This window comes from Echinops telfairi, unplaced genomic scaffold (assembly GCF_000313985.2).
Source record: "Echinops telfairi isolate 266 unplaced genomic scaffold, ASM31398v2 ScPeMD7_3;HRSCAF=10, whole genome shotgun sequence".
Taxonomy (NCBI): Eukaryota; Metazoa; Chordata; class Mammalia; order Afrosoricida; family Tenrecidae; genus Echinops; species Echinops telfairi.
In genome coordinates, this window is record NW_022103899.1 from 45,723,987 (window position 1) to 45,739,764 (window position 15,778).

General features: G+C 55.2%; 2 protein-coding genes across 3 annotated transcripts in view; one reads left to right on the forward strand and one right to left on the reverse strand.

Moving 5' to 3' along the window:
* Window positions 1-7,698, forward strand: part of DNAJB2 (DnaJ heat shock protein family (Hsp40) member B2) — a 9,728-nt gene extending 2,030 nt beyond the window's left edge. Inside the window, exons 3-9 of one of the 2 annotated variants that reach the window (XM_045295213.1) lie at window positions 311-364; window positions 509-622; window positions 1,935-2,009; window positions 2,203-2,305; window positions 2,423-2,493; window positions 5,589-5,795; window positions 6,765-7,698. In XM_045295213.1, the coding sequence (XP_045151148.1) occupies window positions 311-364; window positions 509-622; window positions 1,935-2,009; window positions 2,203-2,305; window positions 2,423-2,493; window positions 5,589-5,795; window positions 6,765-6,775 (635 nt within the window). In that variant the 3' untranslated portion in view covers window positions 6,776-7,698. Of the gene's footprint in view, window positions 1-310; window positions 365-508; window positions 623-1,934; window positions 2,010-2,202; window positions 2,306-2,422; window positions 2,494-5,588; window positions 6,036-6,764 lie in introns of those variants that run through there. The other variant, XM_004701802.2, reaches the window with a different exon arrangement.
* A 1,008-nt stretch (window positions 7,699-8,706) lies between these two features.
* PTPRN (protein tyrosine phosphatase receptor type N) overlaps window positions 8,707-15,778 on the reverse strand; it is a 16,859-nt gene continuing 9,787 nt past the window's right edge. The window contains exons 14-20 of the mRNA XM_045294199.1: window positions 15,593-15,670; window positions 15,375-15,494; window positions 13,345-13,511; window positions 10,095-10,148; window positions 9,608-9,672; window positions 9,432-9,505; window positions 8,707-9,311 (exon numbers count right to left, since the gene is read on the reverse strand). Of these exons, the coding sequence (XP_045150134.1) occupies window positions 9,240-9,311; window positions 9,432-9,505; window positions 9,608-9,672; window positions 10,095-10,148; window positions 13,345-13,511; window positions 15,375-15,494; window positions 15,593-15,670 (630 nt within the window). The 3' untranslated portion in view covers window positions 8,707-9,239. The remainder of the gene's footprint in view (window positions 9,312-9,431; window positions 9,506-9,607; window positions 9,673-10,094; window positions 10,149-13,344; window positions 13,512-15,374; window positions 15,495-15,592; window positions 15,671-15,778) is intronic.

Genomic DNA, 15,778 nt, shown 5'->3' on the forward strand with positions numbered 1-15,778 from the left:
CCCCACAGGGCTTCCAAGACTGTACCTCTTGACAGAAGCCGGCTGCCACATCAGTCTCCGGCAGAGCAGTTTATCGGTTCAAACTGCTCACCTTTCTGTCAGCAGCCACGTGCTTCATGACTGTGCCACCTGGGCTCCTTAGAAAAGGCTGAGCTGCTGCCAAAATCTAGAGCCCATGTCCCCTGAGCACTCTGCTGCCTCCCAGCCTCAGTCTCTGGGCAGTCTCTGAGGGGCCTGGCCTGGGAGGGAAGGCAGGGGCCTGGCTCGAACTGCAGCCCAGATGGAGCAAGAACCTGCTGTCTCTTTGCAGCGCACAAGCGGGAACTCTATGACCGCTACGGCCGAGAAGGGCTGATGGGGCCAGGTAGGTTGGAATGTTGGGGCCCGGGTGGGGTAGTGGGGGCAAGAGATACTTGCAAAGGCTGCTTTCTGAGGCTCCTGCCCTTGCCATGGGTGGGGTCCCCTGGCAGAGGGCAGGACACCCCTCCCACTGTGCCTTTCCTTCAAGGAGCTGGTCCATCTCGGCCGGAAACGGGGAGCAGTGGACCTGGCTTCACCTTCCGCAGCCCTGAGGAGGTCTTCCGGGAGTTCTTTGGGAGCGGAGACCCTTTTTCGTTCTTTGGTGAGTGGACTTAGGACGCCCTTAGGAGGCTGAACTGCTAGCTGCCATTTAGGCGGCTCTTAGCCTGGTCGCCTCCTGTGTTTCAACAAAATACTGGTCTTGCCCCACCTTCCTGCTGGTTGGCAGGTTCTCAGTGTCCACCATGGTGGCTCTCGTGTTAATCCCCAAGCATGCTACCCTCCTCTAGTGGCCGCCTCCCACCCCACCCCGTCACAACCCTTAGTCCCTGAGGTTGAGAGAGGAACTGATTTCTTCAGGCAGAAAGACTGTAGGCAGAACCTTACACATGCTGGGACCCATGTGACTCTGTAAGTGACACTTCAGAGACCCGCCTATTCATCGGTAACCACAGTGATACAGTGGCAGCCAGAAAGCCAGACTCAAAGCATCACATGACAGTAATCACAACCGCACGCAAGCACAGATGCCCATTTGGGAAATGATGAATGTGTGGCAAGCATTTTGGTCTCCTCTAATTAACTCTGGGAGGCAGGTCATACTGTCCCCATTTCCAGATGAAAACGGAGGCGCAGTCAAGTAACCAGCTTAGAGTCACACAGCACAGGGCAGGGCTGGAACTCCATGCTGTGTCTACCCAACACCACCACATCCTGCTTACCTGTCTCTTGGAAGGAGCTTGCTCCTCTCCCTGCCTCTCTCCCTCTCTTGGTAGTTTTCAGTCTACTCTTAATCTAGATTTTCCTAATCTTCCAAAGGAATTTACTCAGGGGCTCATGAAAAGGGGAGGGATGGGCCAGAAACACAGGGAGGAAGTGGGCTAGGCGATGGTACCGTTGAGGGGGTGGCAGTGGTTGAGTGGGATCAGAACACTGAATTGGTGAATGTAAAAATAGGATCTGCTCTGTAGACCCTCACCAATTCACAAGAAAAAGTGGTTTTGTTTTTTACAGAAATGTAAATAAACCCATGCAAGAAAAATGAGAAATAATACCCAGATGCTTCCCCAAAACCCCAAACCCTCTACCATCGAATCGAATCAGTTCTGACTCATGCTGACCTTACAGGACAGTAGGACTACACTTGTGGGTTTCTGAAACTGACTCTTTAAGGGAGTAGATAAAAATAAATCAATAAAATTTTAAAAGCGAGTAGAAAGCCTCATCTTTCTCCCTCGGAACAGCGAGTAGCTTCGAACTGCAGGCCTTGCAGTTAGCCCCACACGTAGGTTGCTATACCACCAGGGTGCCTCACTTGTCCCACTTGCTTAGCAGCATGCATTGCTGGATTTAAAAGCTGACGTGACACCTTGTAAGGGAAACTAGAGTCTATAACCTCTGTTTGTTTGTTATAGATGACCTGGGCCCCTTCTCGGGCTCCCGACACACCGGCCCCTTGTTTACCTTCACCTCATTTCCTGGGCACTCAGGTAAGTGCTGCCTCTCCCCACTTGGGACAGGTTCCCAGCCCTAGAGCCCCTGACCTCCACAGCTGGTTCCTTTCCCAAGCCCTCTCTCCTGTGTATGTCACCTCCCCAGAGCCTTGTCCCTTTGTGATGGCAGCCCAGGGCACACAACTTGGTCTAACAACCCCTCCCTGCTCCTCCTCTGTCCCAACACCAGATTTGTCCTCCTCGTCTTTCTCCTTCAGTCCCGGTGCTGGTGCCTTCCGCTCTGTCTCCACATCCACCACCTTTGTCCAAGGACGGCGCATCACCACTCGCAGGTGCAAGATCTTGCTGGACAGTGCACGGGGGAGGGTTCTGGGGCTGACGGAAGGGCCCAGCCTGCCCTGTCCAGAGCTTGCAGGGTTCAGTGAAGGAACTGTTGCTGTCTCCCACAGGATCATGGAGAACGGGCAGGAGCGCGTGGAAGTGGAGGAAGATGGGCAGCTAAAATCCATCACAGTCAATGGTGAGGAGCTGACCTGCTTGGACCCGGTCCCTGGCAGGAGGCCCCGATCCCAGAAACCAAAGCCTCTTCCCCACAATACTCCTCTCTGAACCGCACTGGGGCAAGGAGGAGGATGGTGTCCACAGGACTGGGCACGTTTCAAGATGGTGATCTGGGGCCAGTGGGTAAAGATGGGGAAGTGCGGTGTCTCTTGGAAGGCAGCTACTTACCACCATCACCATCATAATCAGTGGGGTGCTGACCTCTACAAAACCTTTTACTATTTTTAAAGCACTAGCCCATGTAAGGAGCCCTGATGGCACTGTCAGGTGAGTGATCATAGGTCAGTGGTCCAAACCCACCAGATGCTCCAAGGGAGAAAGATGAGGCTGTCTGCTCTCATAAAGATTTATAGCCTTGGAACCCCCGAAGAGCAGTTCCACTCTGCCCTGCCGGTCGCTCTGAGTGGGATTAATGAACTCATTGGCTGTGGGGCACATGTATAGATTCCACTTTATTCTTAACACATCCCCAGGGAGTGAGAGTAGGTGGTTTGGGGCCCCATTTTTCAATTGAGGAGACTGATCTTCAGCAAGATTAAGGGTCCCTAATTCCCAGATATGGAGGGCTGGTGGTACAGTGCCTGAGCACTTGGCTGCTAACGTAAAGGTGGACAGTTTGAGTCCACCAGCCACTCTTTGTGGAAGTCTGTTTCCGTACATACGCTTTTTAAGTTACTGCTGCCGAGTCAATTCCGACTCACCGTGCCTCTATGGGGCAGAGCAGAACTGCTTCACAGGGATTTCAAGGCTGCACCCCTTTATGGAAGGCTCGCTTTTTCTTGCAGAGCACCTGGTAGGTTTGAACTGATATCTTTGGGTTAGCAGCCCAATACTTAGACCAGTGCACCACAGACTTGCAAACCCTGTAGGGCAGTTCTGTTATTGTTCAAGCCATCAAGTTGGTTCCAACTCATCAGGATGCTGTGCACAGCAGGATGAAACTCTGCAAAGTCCTGCGCCATCCTCATGAATATTGCTGTTCGAATCCATTATTGCACTCGCTGTGTCAATCCATCTTACTGAGGGGCTTCCTCTTTTTCACTGGCCCCTACTTTACCAAGTATGGTGACTTTCTTTAAGGACTGGTCCCTCCTGATAACATGTCCAAAGTATGTGGGACAAAGGCTCACCGGTCTCACTTCTAAGGAGCATTCTGGCTGTACTTCTTCCAAAACATGTTTGTTCATTCTTCTGGCCGGCTATGGGACCCATGGGATATTCAGTATTGGTTGCGAATGTCAGAATTCAAACATAGCACTTCAGTCTTCCTTGTTCACGGTCCACCTTTGCACACAGGTAAGGCCATTGAAGTAGCATGGAGCAGTTCTCCCCTGTCCTGTAGGGTCATTATGACGCTGAATAGACTCCATGCTGCTGGCTTTCTGCAACTACCAAGTAGCTGGAGGCCAAGGCCCTTTCCTCGTAAACAAAACTCACTGCCATTGAGTTGCTTCAGAATCATAGGACCCTTATAGGACAGAGAACTGCCTCTGGGGGGGTTCCGAAGCTATCACTTTATGGGAATGGAAAGTCTCATCTTTGTCCTGTGGAGCAGCTGGTGGTTTTGGACCACTGGCCTTGTGTTTAGCAGCCCAACACATAACCCACTATGCCCCCAGGGCTCCTCAGATTTGATAAGGCCAGGAATCAAACTCAGGAGGACAGATGACTCTGAGAGGTAAACTCTGCAGGTCACTGTCACTGATAACCTTTCCTGCCTGCAGGCTCTGAGAGCAATGGGTATGGAATACTTCTGCATGGCTTATCTTACCCAATCCTTGTAATGATTTGATGGCCTTGTGGGTTAGGTGTTGAGCTCTAACCACAAGGTCGGTGGTTCAGCCTCACCCACCACTCCACTGTAGATAGATGAGTCTCCCTGATCCCATAGAGTTACAATCCCTGAAAATCTCAGTAGGGTCCCTACAAATTGGAACTGACTCGATGGCAATGGATTTGGTTTTATTTAAAAATGAACCTAAAGGTAAGTTTAAAAATAACCACGATTAACAGAAAAGATGGAAGATTTCAGTTTACTTGGGTCTATAGTCGATACTCATGGACAGAGCAGTCAAGCAACCAAACCATGTGTTGCATTGGACACATCTATGGTGCAAGACATCCTTAAAGTGTTAAAAGAGCAAAGATGTTACTCCGATGACTAAGGTGCCGGACCCAAGCCACGGTATTTTCCATGACCTCATTCATACGCATGTGGAAGCTGGACAGTGAATAAGGAAGAGTGAACAAATCCATCTCGGAGGAAATTCAGCCAGAATGCTCATTAGGAGTGAGGATGGAGAGAGACTTCATTGCAGATACTGTGGGCATGTTATTGAGGAGGGACCAGTCCCTGGACCAGGGACTTCATGTTGGGTAAAGTAGAAAGTCGGTGAGAAAGAGGAAGACGCCACCGGGGCTGCCACAATGGGCTCGAACAGAATGATCCCAAGGACGCGCAGGGCTGGGTGGTGGTTCCTCTGTTGAACGTGGGGCCACGTTCTCCGTCACCAAACACCACCATGGTGGCAGTTCACACCCACCCTGCAGGGGCCCACAAGAAAGGCCTGAGGATTTGCTTCTATAAAGATGGTGGTTGTGGTTGCCAGTTTGGCCTCACAGTCGTGTACAGAGCAGAACCGTGTGGCTTTCCGGCTGTGGAAAGTAGATCACCAGCCTGGTCTTCTGAGGTACCTCTGAGTGGCTTTTTACTCCCAACCTTGTGGCTAGTAGTTGGTGCTGCATAGGGACTGCTATGAAAATGGCCCCCAAACAACAAGGAGTCCCTCAGAGCCGGTCTGCCCTGGAACAGTGGGCCACCAGGAGTCGGCCTCAAGCCAACAGCCACAGTTTGGGTTCTGGTTTTGAACAGCAATTTGAAGCCGAGCAGAGGGGGGATTTGAGCTTGCCCAAGGAAACACAGCTTGTATGGGTGCAGCTGAACATGCCCAAGGCTCTACCCACTACTCTGAAAAGCCAGGGGCGGGGGGCCCCGATTGCTCCTGTGTGGGGCAGCCCGGGCTAGGAGCCTCACGGGGACCATGCCTTCTGCAGGTGTCCCAGACGACCTGGCACTGGGCTTGGAGCTGAGCCGTCGCGAGCAGCAACCGTCGGTCCCTGTCACGTCTGGGGGCCTGCAGGTCCCTCAGACGCCCTTCTCACGCCCCACTGAAAGTGACTTCTTTGAGGAGGATGAGGACCTGCAGCTCGCCATGGCCTACAGCCTGTCCGAGATGGAGGCAGCTGAGAAGAAGCCAGCAGGTGGGCGGGGGGCACAGCGAAGACGACTGCGGCAGGGGCGGCCCCAGCCCCAGTACCAAGATGCTGGCCTGGGAGGGACCCATGAGAGTGTCAGGCCCAGCTCAGCCCAGGAGGAGAAGGCCCCTCGCTGCCTCATCCTCTGAACCTCAGGCCCAGCCTAAGCTGGTTTGGGTCTTGACTGGGGCTCCTCCTCTGTTGGGGAGCAGCCAGGGTGTTTGGTCATCATTGCAGGAGCCCCTCTGTAACCTCAGGTTCCTGCCACCAATTTCCCTCCCAGGCCCACCTTCCCACCAGTGTGGATTGGGGATTCTGTGCTCAGCCCAGGGCTCATAGGTCCCTGGGTGGAGCCTAGGGTGGGTACCTCAGGGCAGGGAAGGGCCTGAGAACTGGGCTGCACTATTGGCTGGGAGCTTCTCGGGCGTCTTGGTTCGGGCTAGGGAACCAGGCCCCCAGGTGCCTGTGCTGCTGTCAGAGGTCCAGGGAGGAGGCCTGAGCCTGGGCTCACTGAGCTAGAGTTGACCGCTCTGCTGGAGGGTGGGCTAGGGGGAAGTTGCAGGCATCCACCCTGCCCCCTGCCCCTGCACAGTGCTGGCCTCTGATCTGGTGCTTCCTGCTCGAATTGCGCTGGTCCCACCCTTGGTCCCACCCCGCCAGTGCCCCACTGCCCCACTGCCTGTGCCCACGACTCCCTCCGCCTCCCACTTCGAGAAGGCCCCAGAGGGTCTTCTGGGAAGCTGGCTGGGGTGGGCGGGCGCACAAGGACCTCTTGGTCAAAGATTTGGAACCAGAGTCAATTCCTCCCTTCTTCTGGAAGCCCTGGGACGAGGCAGAGGTGGGCTAGGGCCCAGAAGACCCAGGAGGGGGTCCAAGGAGGGGACCGCTGACCCCCGCAGGCCTGCATGCTTGTCCCCACCCTCAACCCCCTTGGCTCCAGCTGATCCCCTGCCACCCGCCCCACTCTCTCCCCAGATGTGTTCTGAGCTGGATGTCCGGGACCCACACTCGCTGCAGTTTCATCGGGACAGCGCCCACCCCCGTGCGCTGGGAGGGGATCCCCATTCCTCTCCCTCGGAGTTAGAGCCTGGCCTGGGTGGTGGGTGGGTCGGGTGGAAGGCGTGCAGCAGTAGTCTTAGCCGTAAACTTCCCTGGGTGTTTGGTGCTGTTTCTTGGGAACTGCAAGTCCCTGAATGCTACCGACCCTGCCTTACTTCTGATAGACCATGCTGGGGGAATGCGGAGGCCCCCTGGTGGCACAGTGGTGAAAGCTCTGGGCTGCTAACCGAAAGGTCAGCAGTTCGGACCCTCCAGCCGCTCTGCAGGATAAAGATGCAACCGACTGCTTCCGCAAAGATGGGCAAACGTGGAGACCCCATAGGGCCGTTCTACTCGGCCCTAGAGGGTCGCTGTGACAGTCGAGGTCCGATACCGCAGGTGGGCGGGGCGTGTTGCCGAGCTGTGCGTCCTGGGATATGTAGTCTGAGCGCCGGCCCGTCATTGGCTGAGAATGAGAAGGGGCTGTCTTGTCCTAGGACTGATCAAGCGTGTGGATGAAGGGGTAATGGATTGGCGAATCTCGGTTTCCGCGACATCTCTGGCTAGTCCTGAGCTAGAGTGACACGTCAGAACCCGGGGCGGGGGGCCTGGCCGAGCTGCACAGGGAGGCCTTCTCGAGGAGGGGTCTGTAGGCAGGCATGGGGTTGGTGGTGGGAGCTCCCGGCATATGGCTGCATGTCTGGCTTTCCCTGGCATCTGACCCCAATGTCCATTCTTTCCGTCACCGCCGGGGGCCAGGGAGGGGCGCCGTGGAGCCTGTGGGCACGCTCAGAGACCTATGGAAGCCCGGGCTGAGCGCAGACCGAGGGAGGACGCAGTATAAATGCAATAAAGCTAAGTTCTGAGAGCATTAGGGGCGCTGTGATCCTCCTTCCCTGGGTGACCCCGGAGGCCCCTGCGCCCCCAGACCTCATCACACGCCCATCCTCCTCCCTCCACAGATGGCCCAGATAGCTAGAGGTGCAGCCCACCCCTGTACCCGCCCCCGTGGACTGCAGGAAGCCCCTGGTTTATGTGGCTGTCCTCCTCAAGTATTCGAGAAAGAGGAATTCACAGCTCCATCTTGACAGAATCTGCTAGAAGTTTGTAAATTGGCGTTCTTCCCACTTCCAGCTTCTGAGAGCAATGGGAGTTGTCTTCGCAGACCCCAGGTGAGATTAGGAGGGGCCTGCGCCTTGCAATTCATTCCAGGAGACTGAGCCCCCCAACAAGGTCAAATGGTGCTAACTCGGTGCCTCAGGCACCTGGCTTCATGTGCTCTATTTGTCCAGGGCTGCTGCTGCCACCCATCGGGGCACCAAGGGTGGGGGAGCCATGGAGAAAGTGCCCTCTGCTCCCAGAGGTACAAACCCCTCTACTGTCATCTCATAGGCTGGGCCTACAGTGTATGGTACGCAGAGGCTACTAGTGACAGGGCATCAGTGGTGTGTGTGTGTGTGTGTGTGTGTGTGTGTGTGTGTGTGTGTCCTCAGCTGGATAAGAGGAGCAGGGAGGCTGGGGCTGCATCACCTTGCTGGGTGCTAGCCTTAGCCCTGCCCCAGGGAGCAGGAGGCTGGTGAATGAAGACCTGGGGCCTGTCAGGGTGGAATCCTAGCCAGCCCCACCACATCTAGGCCCACTCCCTTGGCGTGTGGCTTGTCATTTCTGAGCCAGTTTCTTCATCTGTAAAATGAGACTAATAACAGAAGCCATGTAGAGATGGTGTGACGATTCCACAGGTTAGGAGACAGGGCACTGGAGGCCGCAGGCACACACTCCACCCCCCACCCCACCCCCGCCCCTATGGGGAAAGCCAGACCCCCAGCCTCTTCCAGGTTAGGAGCCAGGAGGAGACCAGATGGAACTGTGGAGGAGGAGCTGGGTTGGCAGCTGCACAGACAACAGTCACTTTATTCACATAGATACAAAATAGATTTTTTTCTGGAAATGTTCCTAGTGCCAGAGGGCAAGAGTGCGGATGAGTGGCAGGATGAAGGGCCTGGAGGCAAGGGGTCGGCCACAAAGCAGACTGGGTCATGGGGACCCAGGAGCTGAGGCCTGACACCCCCTCTGTCCCCTCCACCCTGCCGGCTCACTCTGGGGATGGGGATGGGGCGTTCACAGACTAGTGCTGGGTGCTGGGCACCTCCAGGAGCATGGGCGATGGCAGCAGGGAACTCAGGCGGGAAAGGGCTCTGCGGAGAATGACAGTCCTCGGCCTGGCTCAGCTTCCGGCAGGCAGGCTGCCAGCTCTGCCCTGGGGCACCCGGGGCTCTAGCCCTTCTGCCTCCCCTTTCTCGCAGACATACCCAGGAGAGCCAAGGCGGTGGGCGGAGGCATCAGAGGGGCACACAGCACAGCGGACACGCACGGCACGGCAGGCGGTGGCTGGGCAGGCGGTGGCTGGGCGGCTCACTGGGGCAGGGCCTTGAGGATGGCATTCACCTCCTCCGCCACGGCGGTCAGGGCGAACTCGAACTGGTCCTGGGGAGGGGCAGTGGGAGGAGGTCCGCGGACGCCCTCTTCTCTAGCCCCCAGCAGGCCTAAGAAGATGGGGGCCCGGGGCTGGCCGAGAGGTGGGTGCTGGGAGGGGGGCACGGTCACCTTGGTGCGGACGAGGCCAGGCCGTTGGTCGCGGACATGCTCCAGGGTGGCAGCGATGTCAATCTCCTTCACTCCTGGGGGGCGGGGCGGGGGCGGCGCCGAGAGCTGCTTAGGGGGTGGGGTCCTTCCATGAGCTGGCCTGGCCCTCGGGCTGCGGGCCCCTGGGAAGGGCTTACCTTTGGCCATGCGGTTCAGAACCATGTCGACCAGGATGTAGGTGCCCGTCCTGCCCGCGCCATCGCTGAAACGGGCAGAGGGGAAGTGAGTGGCTGGCTTGGGGAGGATGTGCGTGAGCGGAACCGAGTGACTGGGCCCGGAGTGAGAAAACCCCAAGGGAGAACCCTACAGGCCTGAGGTGACAAGACCGAAGGGGTCAGGCTTCTGCTCAACACGTGTGTGACATGGACCAGAGAAGGAATCTTTCCGGCTTTGAGGGTCTTATTTTTGGGTTTATTTTTCCTTCTTTAACCATTTAAAAATGTGAAGACCTTTTCCAGTTTGGGGGCTGTTAAGGAACTAAGTGGTGCCCGGATTGACCGGCCTCCAAGGGAGGGGTAGACAGGGTGCAGAGGAGCCCCGCCCAGGGGGAGGGGTGGCTCAGCCAGCCCTTGGTAGGGGTGGGTTCTGATCCCCCACCAGGTCCCCCAGCCCCTCTGCACGCACCTGCAGTGCACGATGATGGGGCAGGAGCGGCCCCGGTAGCACTTGTTCACTTTCCTGCAACAAGAAGTAGAGTGAGGACCTGTAGGCCCAGCTGCCTGCTGTGAGCTGAGGCAAGTCGCTTCTCTGTCCCCTTCGTTCCTTGCCCAAGACAGGGACGGGGAGGGCGATGAAGGCGAAGAGCCATCGGTGCCACTGGACCTGCCTGGGTTACTTGTGAGCCTTGTACCCAAGCTATACGCGTGGAACAACTCATGCAAGCTCTTTTGGCCTCAGTTTCCTGATCTGTAAAAGGGGTTTCCAAGCTTCTGGGGTTTTTACTCAAGGAGTATGGGAAACTAACGCTGAGGGAAATAGGACCAGGACTATATTCCCTAACTTAAAACAGGGAATCTGGAAAGCTAATGTTCCACAGCAGGAAAGGCACCACTTTGGTAAGTTAGATATAAAGTCCAAGTATATTATCCTGCTTATTCCCACAGATTGTCCCTTAACAGCTATGCTGCCGCCTTAAAGTGAGCACATGGTTGATTTTATCTCCCTGTAGAAGCTGACATTCTTTGTCTCCTCCTGCCAGGCACCTGTTCCCCCTCATGCCTTCCCCCAGTGCAGGTATTAGGTTTCCTCACCTGTGAGTTCAGGGACTTAACTGTGGTTACCACCCACCTTGTGATGGATACAGCTACTGAATATGCATGTCTTATGGCTACCTATAAATATCCCAAGACAGCAAAAGCTCCCTTTCTCTTCTCCCACCTCCACGTGAACCAAGGGGGGCTGAGGTGAGTGTGCTACTATGAAATGTGTCTGACTCCTTTATTTTATCTTCTAGCTTATCTTTTATGACTTTGCTATGATCTTTATATATGCTAGCCGTACAATTGCACCTACGAACCCTGTGGTTGTTAGAGGCCGGTTTGCTCTGACAAAAGAGCAATGATGTCAGGAAGCCAAGATACCCCTCCCCCAATGGAACAGAGCACTGCTTGCTGCCTAGCTCGCGGCTCGGGCCCACTTTAGCCCAGGTGCTCTGTGGCTCTGTGGTGTTCAGACTTGGGGTCTACTTGGACCTCGCACTCTTCTTTGCTGCCCCTGACCACAGAGTAGCCAGGAGTTTCTTCCTCTTTCAGTGGCCTGGGCTACTCTGCCCTTGTCCCTTATGATGTTTTTTTTGAGAATCATCAGCTGACCTCCAATACCCTCTCTGGTCCAGGACTATGGAGGAGTGTCTTAGGGATCACCAGCTTGTTTCAGGGCAAGCTGGGAACTTAGCAGGCCACTTGCAGAGCCAGTGACTCTGGATGGCTGTCTAGGAGTCCACAGTGATTGACTGATGGTGTCATCGGGGTGAGTGAACAGTAATCACAGGAGTGGCCCCAATCATTTAATTATAATGATGATAAATAATAGCTAGAATTAATCAATGAAACCCTTACTGTGTGTTTATCACATAAACTAGATATCATATACTTTACCCTATTAAAATTTCCAACAACCCCCTAGCACAAGCATCTTTACCCTCAGCTCACAAGTAAGGAAACCAAGAGGCCAAGGAACTTGCCAGAATCACCTAAGACCTCCTTTAAAATTTATTTCCCCTGCCCTCCAGTGGCTCTTCACCCAGCTGTAACTACTAGTAAAACTCACTGCCATCCAGTTGATGCCAACTCACAGTGACCCTATTGCACAGGGTGGAACTGCCTTAGGCATTTCTGAGACGGTCACTCCTTACAGGAGTAGAAAGCCCCATCTTTCTCCAGAGGAGCAGCTGCTGGTGTCAAACTGCTGACCTTGCGAATTGCAACCCAAAATATAACCAATATGTCACCAGGGCTCCTGAACTATAAGTTATTTTCTCTGGTGGCTAGCATCACATCCATTAGACTTACATAACTCCATACTGACCGTATAGGACAGAGGAGAATGGGCCTTATGGGTTTCCCAGGCTATAGATCTTTGTGGGAGTAAAAAAAAAAAAATCATCTTTCTCCCATGGAGCAAGTGGTGGTTTTGAACTTCTGACCTTGCCATTAGGAATCCAACACCTAACCCACTATGCCACCAGGGCACTTTATGGTCACTATGAGTTGGATATCTACTCTGTGGCAGTTGAGTATAAAACAAGGAAAGCTAACCTAGCTTACTGGTGCAGGCTTAAAGCAGGACCAGGTAGTAGTTCTACCCCCAAATCTTAAATGTGGAGAATAGAAAATAGCTTCAAGACCCTGCCGCTGTTCTCCTGGTTGCTGTGCTTCGGGTCCCAAGGACCCCACTATCAGGCCCCATCCTAGGTCTGGTAAGCTGGGGGACAGGGGGTGAGGGGCTTCTCAGTTCCTATCTGGGGAGGGAGCAGGTAGAGGATGCCTGACCTGGGCCTGGTTTGGGTGTCAGAACAAAGTAAACCCCTCTCTAAGCTTCCTATCCCAGCCCCACTCCTGCAGCTTTCAGGGTGGGCCTGTCCTGAGCCCCCGGGGCCTGTCTGTCTTGTTCACGAAGTAGCCACACCTGTAACGGTCACTTTTGTGACTATACAACTGGAGCTGCAGATGCCCAAAATGACACTGGCAGCTGGGGGTGGGGAGGGAGGGGGAGAGGAGAGCAAGGGGCAGATGATGGGAGAAGGGGCAAGAAAGAATGGCAGGGAGAGAAGTGCAGGGAAGAACTAGGGCAGAGATGAGAGGCAGTGAGGCAGAAACCATGGCAAAAATGGGCAGGTAGGGACCCGAGGGAGCGGGAGAGAGACCAGCTGGTGAGGTGCAGAGATGGGAAGTGGAAATAGAGAGTGGACCGAGTAAGAGTGATGGGGTTGGAGGGCTGCAGAGAGAAAGGGGAGATGGCAAGGGAATTGGGAGAGAAATAGAAGCAGAGGGACAGGGAGACGCATGAAACAAGGGCAGAAAATAGCCTGGGAGACCCTAAGAGCAAAGAGGACTGGGAAGTATAGGAGAGAGATAGAATTATAGAGGGTCGTTCCGGGGGCGTGGGGGGTGGTGGGGGTGATGGAGGGAAGGGGGCAAAGAAGACAGCGACAGCGTGAAGGTAGCTCCTAGAGGCTACCAGGAAGCGGGCGCGGGGTGGCGCGGAAGAGAGGGGTGGCGAGCGTGGGGAACAGAGACTAGCCCCTTGGAGACTCTGGAAAGCAGGCCGAGCCTACGCAGCCCAGCCGAGGAGCCCTCTGCCCGGGCTTGCATTCAAGGCTCCCAGGCCCCTCCTCCCGGCTGCTCCCAGCGCCCGCAGACCCCCCGCAGCTCACCTGCGGAAGTCCAGCAGGGGCCGCGTGGAGGCCGGAGTGCCCTCTGCCGGCCAGCTGAGGAAGTGGAACTGCGTGAGCGTGCGCGTTTCCTGGGTCTGCACGTTCTTCAGGTAGAAGCTCCGCACTAGGAAGTCCTCACACCAGATGTGTTCCGATACCAGGTTCACCTGGAGAGGAGGAGGTGGTCCAGGTCTCAGCGCCGCAGCCCTGGGCCTGCTAGGGCCTTGCCGCTCTCCAACCTCCACGTCTAGTCCGGAACGACCTTCTGCCTCTCTCCAGATCCTTCCAGTTCACATTCCGAACTCTCCAGAAAACTTCTCCACCCATCTACCCAACTCTCTCAGGGGGCCCTGGAATCCCAGCTGTCTGTGTCACGTGTCTACTGCGGGGGGCGACTGGCGGCCTTTCCAGCCAGGCACAACCACGACTGTGAGCTTCCTGGAGCGCTGGTGGCACAGTAGTTATGCACGCGGCTCTTAACTGCAAGGTCAGCAGTTTGAAACCACCAGGCACTCTGGAAGGAATGTGAGGCTTTTCCTTAAAGTGATAGCTTCCCACACCCACAGGGCATTTCCCCTCTGTCCTATAGGATCACTCTGAGTTGGAATCGACTCGATGGCAGTACTTTTTTTTTTTTGTGGGGCTGGGTCATAAACTGATGAGATTCTGATGAAATTCGATTGCCCCCCTTCTAACCATGGGCAGGGCCCATCAGTGCCAAACCAGCCCCAAACCAGCTGAATCCAAACGTGACTACTGAGTGCTCACGCACAGCTGCTGTCATCAGACAGATCCCGACTCCCGGTGCGGGCCAGAGAGGAACTGCCCCAGAGGGCGTCCTGGTGTTGTGGGTAGGCTTGGCATTGCTAACTGAAAGGTCAGCAGTTCAAACCCACAAGCAGCTTGGTGGGAGAGAGAGGAGCTTTAAAGTCTTGGAAACTCCACCCAGGGGCACCGGGAGTTGGAATCCATTCGATGGCAGTTAGCCCGAGGCTGCTTTACTTTAACATAGTTCTGTGGAAGGACTGGAGTTAGGCAGTGGCAGGGCCTGGTCAGTCTAACAATCCTTAGGTCAGGTGTCCGGCTGGAAATTTCTGTTCCCTTAACACCCAAAATCAGTAGGCCAGATGGCAGGCTGGACCTTCCCTGACGCTTTGTGACAGCCTTTCCTAACAATGCAATCTTGGCAATCACAGCCAGCCACATCTGCCTCCCCTGGAGTGGCTGGTGGGTTTATCCTCCAACCTTTCAGTCAGCAACCAAGCGCTTAACCCTTGCACCCCCAGGGAAAACTCTCCAGGGCTCATCTAGCAACGACGAGAAGTTTTTCTTCACACCGCCTGTCTTAAAGGGGTCACCTGCTCCCATCTGCCCAGAATCTATTCCTCCCTCCCCAGCACTGCCCAGCTGCCCTGTGCCCAGCTGCTTTCAAATGCAGATGCCTCATCTAGTTCCCATAAGCAGGGTGTGTGACTGGTGATATTTCTTTGCTCTCCTTACTCCCCAGGACACTCCAAGCCAACTTCAGCTTAAACGGATCAGGTCTGACCTGGGTCTGGGGCTTTAGCTTCCCTGCCTCGTTTCTCCTTGGCTCTTGGCTTCTTATGTCTGCGTGGCTGCATCTACAGCTTGCATTTTGCAGTTTCTCGTAAACCAAACACCAAACCCATTTCCGTAGGATGGGTTCCAAAGAGAGTTACCTTACAGGGCAGAGCAGAAGTGCCCCAGCGGGTTTCCAAGACTGTTGGGAAACAGACTGCCACAACGTTCTCCCCTAGAGCTGCTGGGGGCTTCAAACGGATCTCCCACCCCACCCACCTTTTACTTAGCAGCAGAGTGCTTAAGCACTGGGTCACCAAGGACTCTTTTTCCAGATAAGCTCCTAAAATTCCTTCTTGGCATAGACAAGACATCCACACACATGCATATGTAGATATGTATGTGAACAGATATGTGTATATGCATATACATGCCTACATACAGGAGGACGCCACCTTCCTCCTTCCCTCCCTCCCTCCCGTCCTGCTGACCTCATACACGTGGTAGAGGGAGGAGCCCTCATCCGGCCAGTAGCGGTCACACTGCTTGACGCCGTCCTCCACCAGCGGGGTCAGCATGACGATGACGGTGCAGCCACTCTCCCAGACCATCTGGGGCAGAGGCCCAGGTAAGTGCCACCCTAGCTTCTCGGGGCCTGGTGGCTCTGCTTGGCCATGAGAGCCGCTAGTCCCTCCCTCCAAGAGCCCACCTGCCAGAAGTCTGCAATGGTGTGGGACAGTGGGCCCTGGGTGGCTATGTAGGCTGGCATCCGAGGGTCGTGCTCAATCTGAGGGCAGGGAAGATGCATCGTGGGTCAGAAGGGGGAACTCCATTCTGCAGAGGCATTGGTTAGGGGCGATGGGTTGAGTCTGGGAAAGCCCCCCCCCCCCCCCCC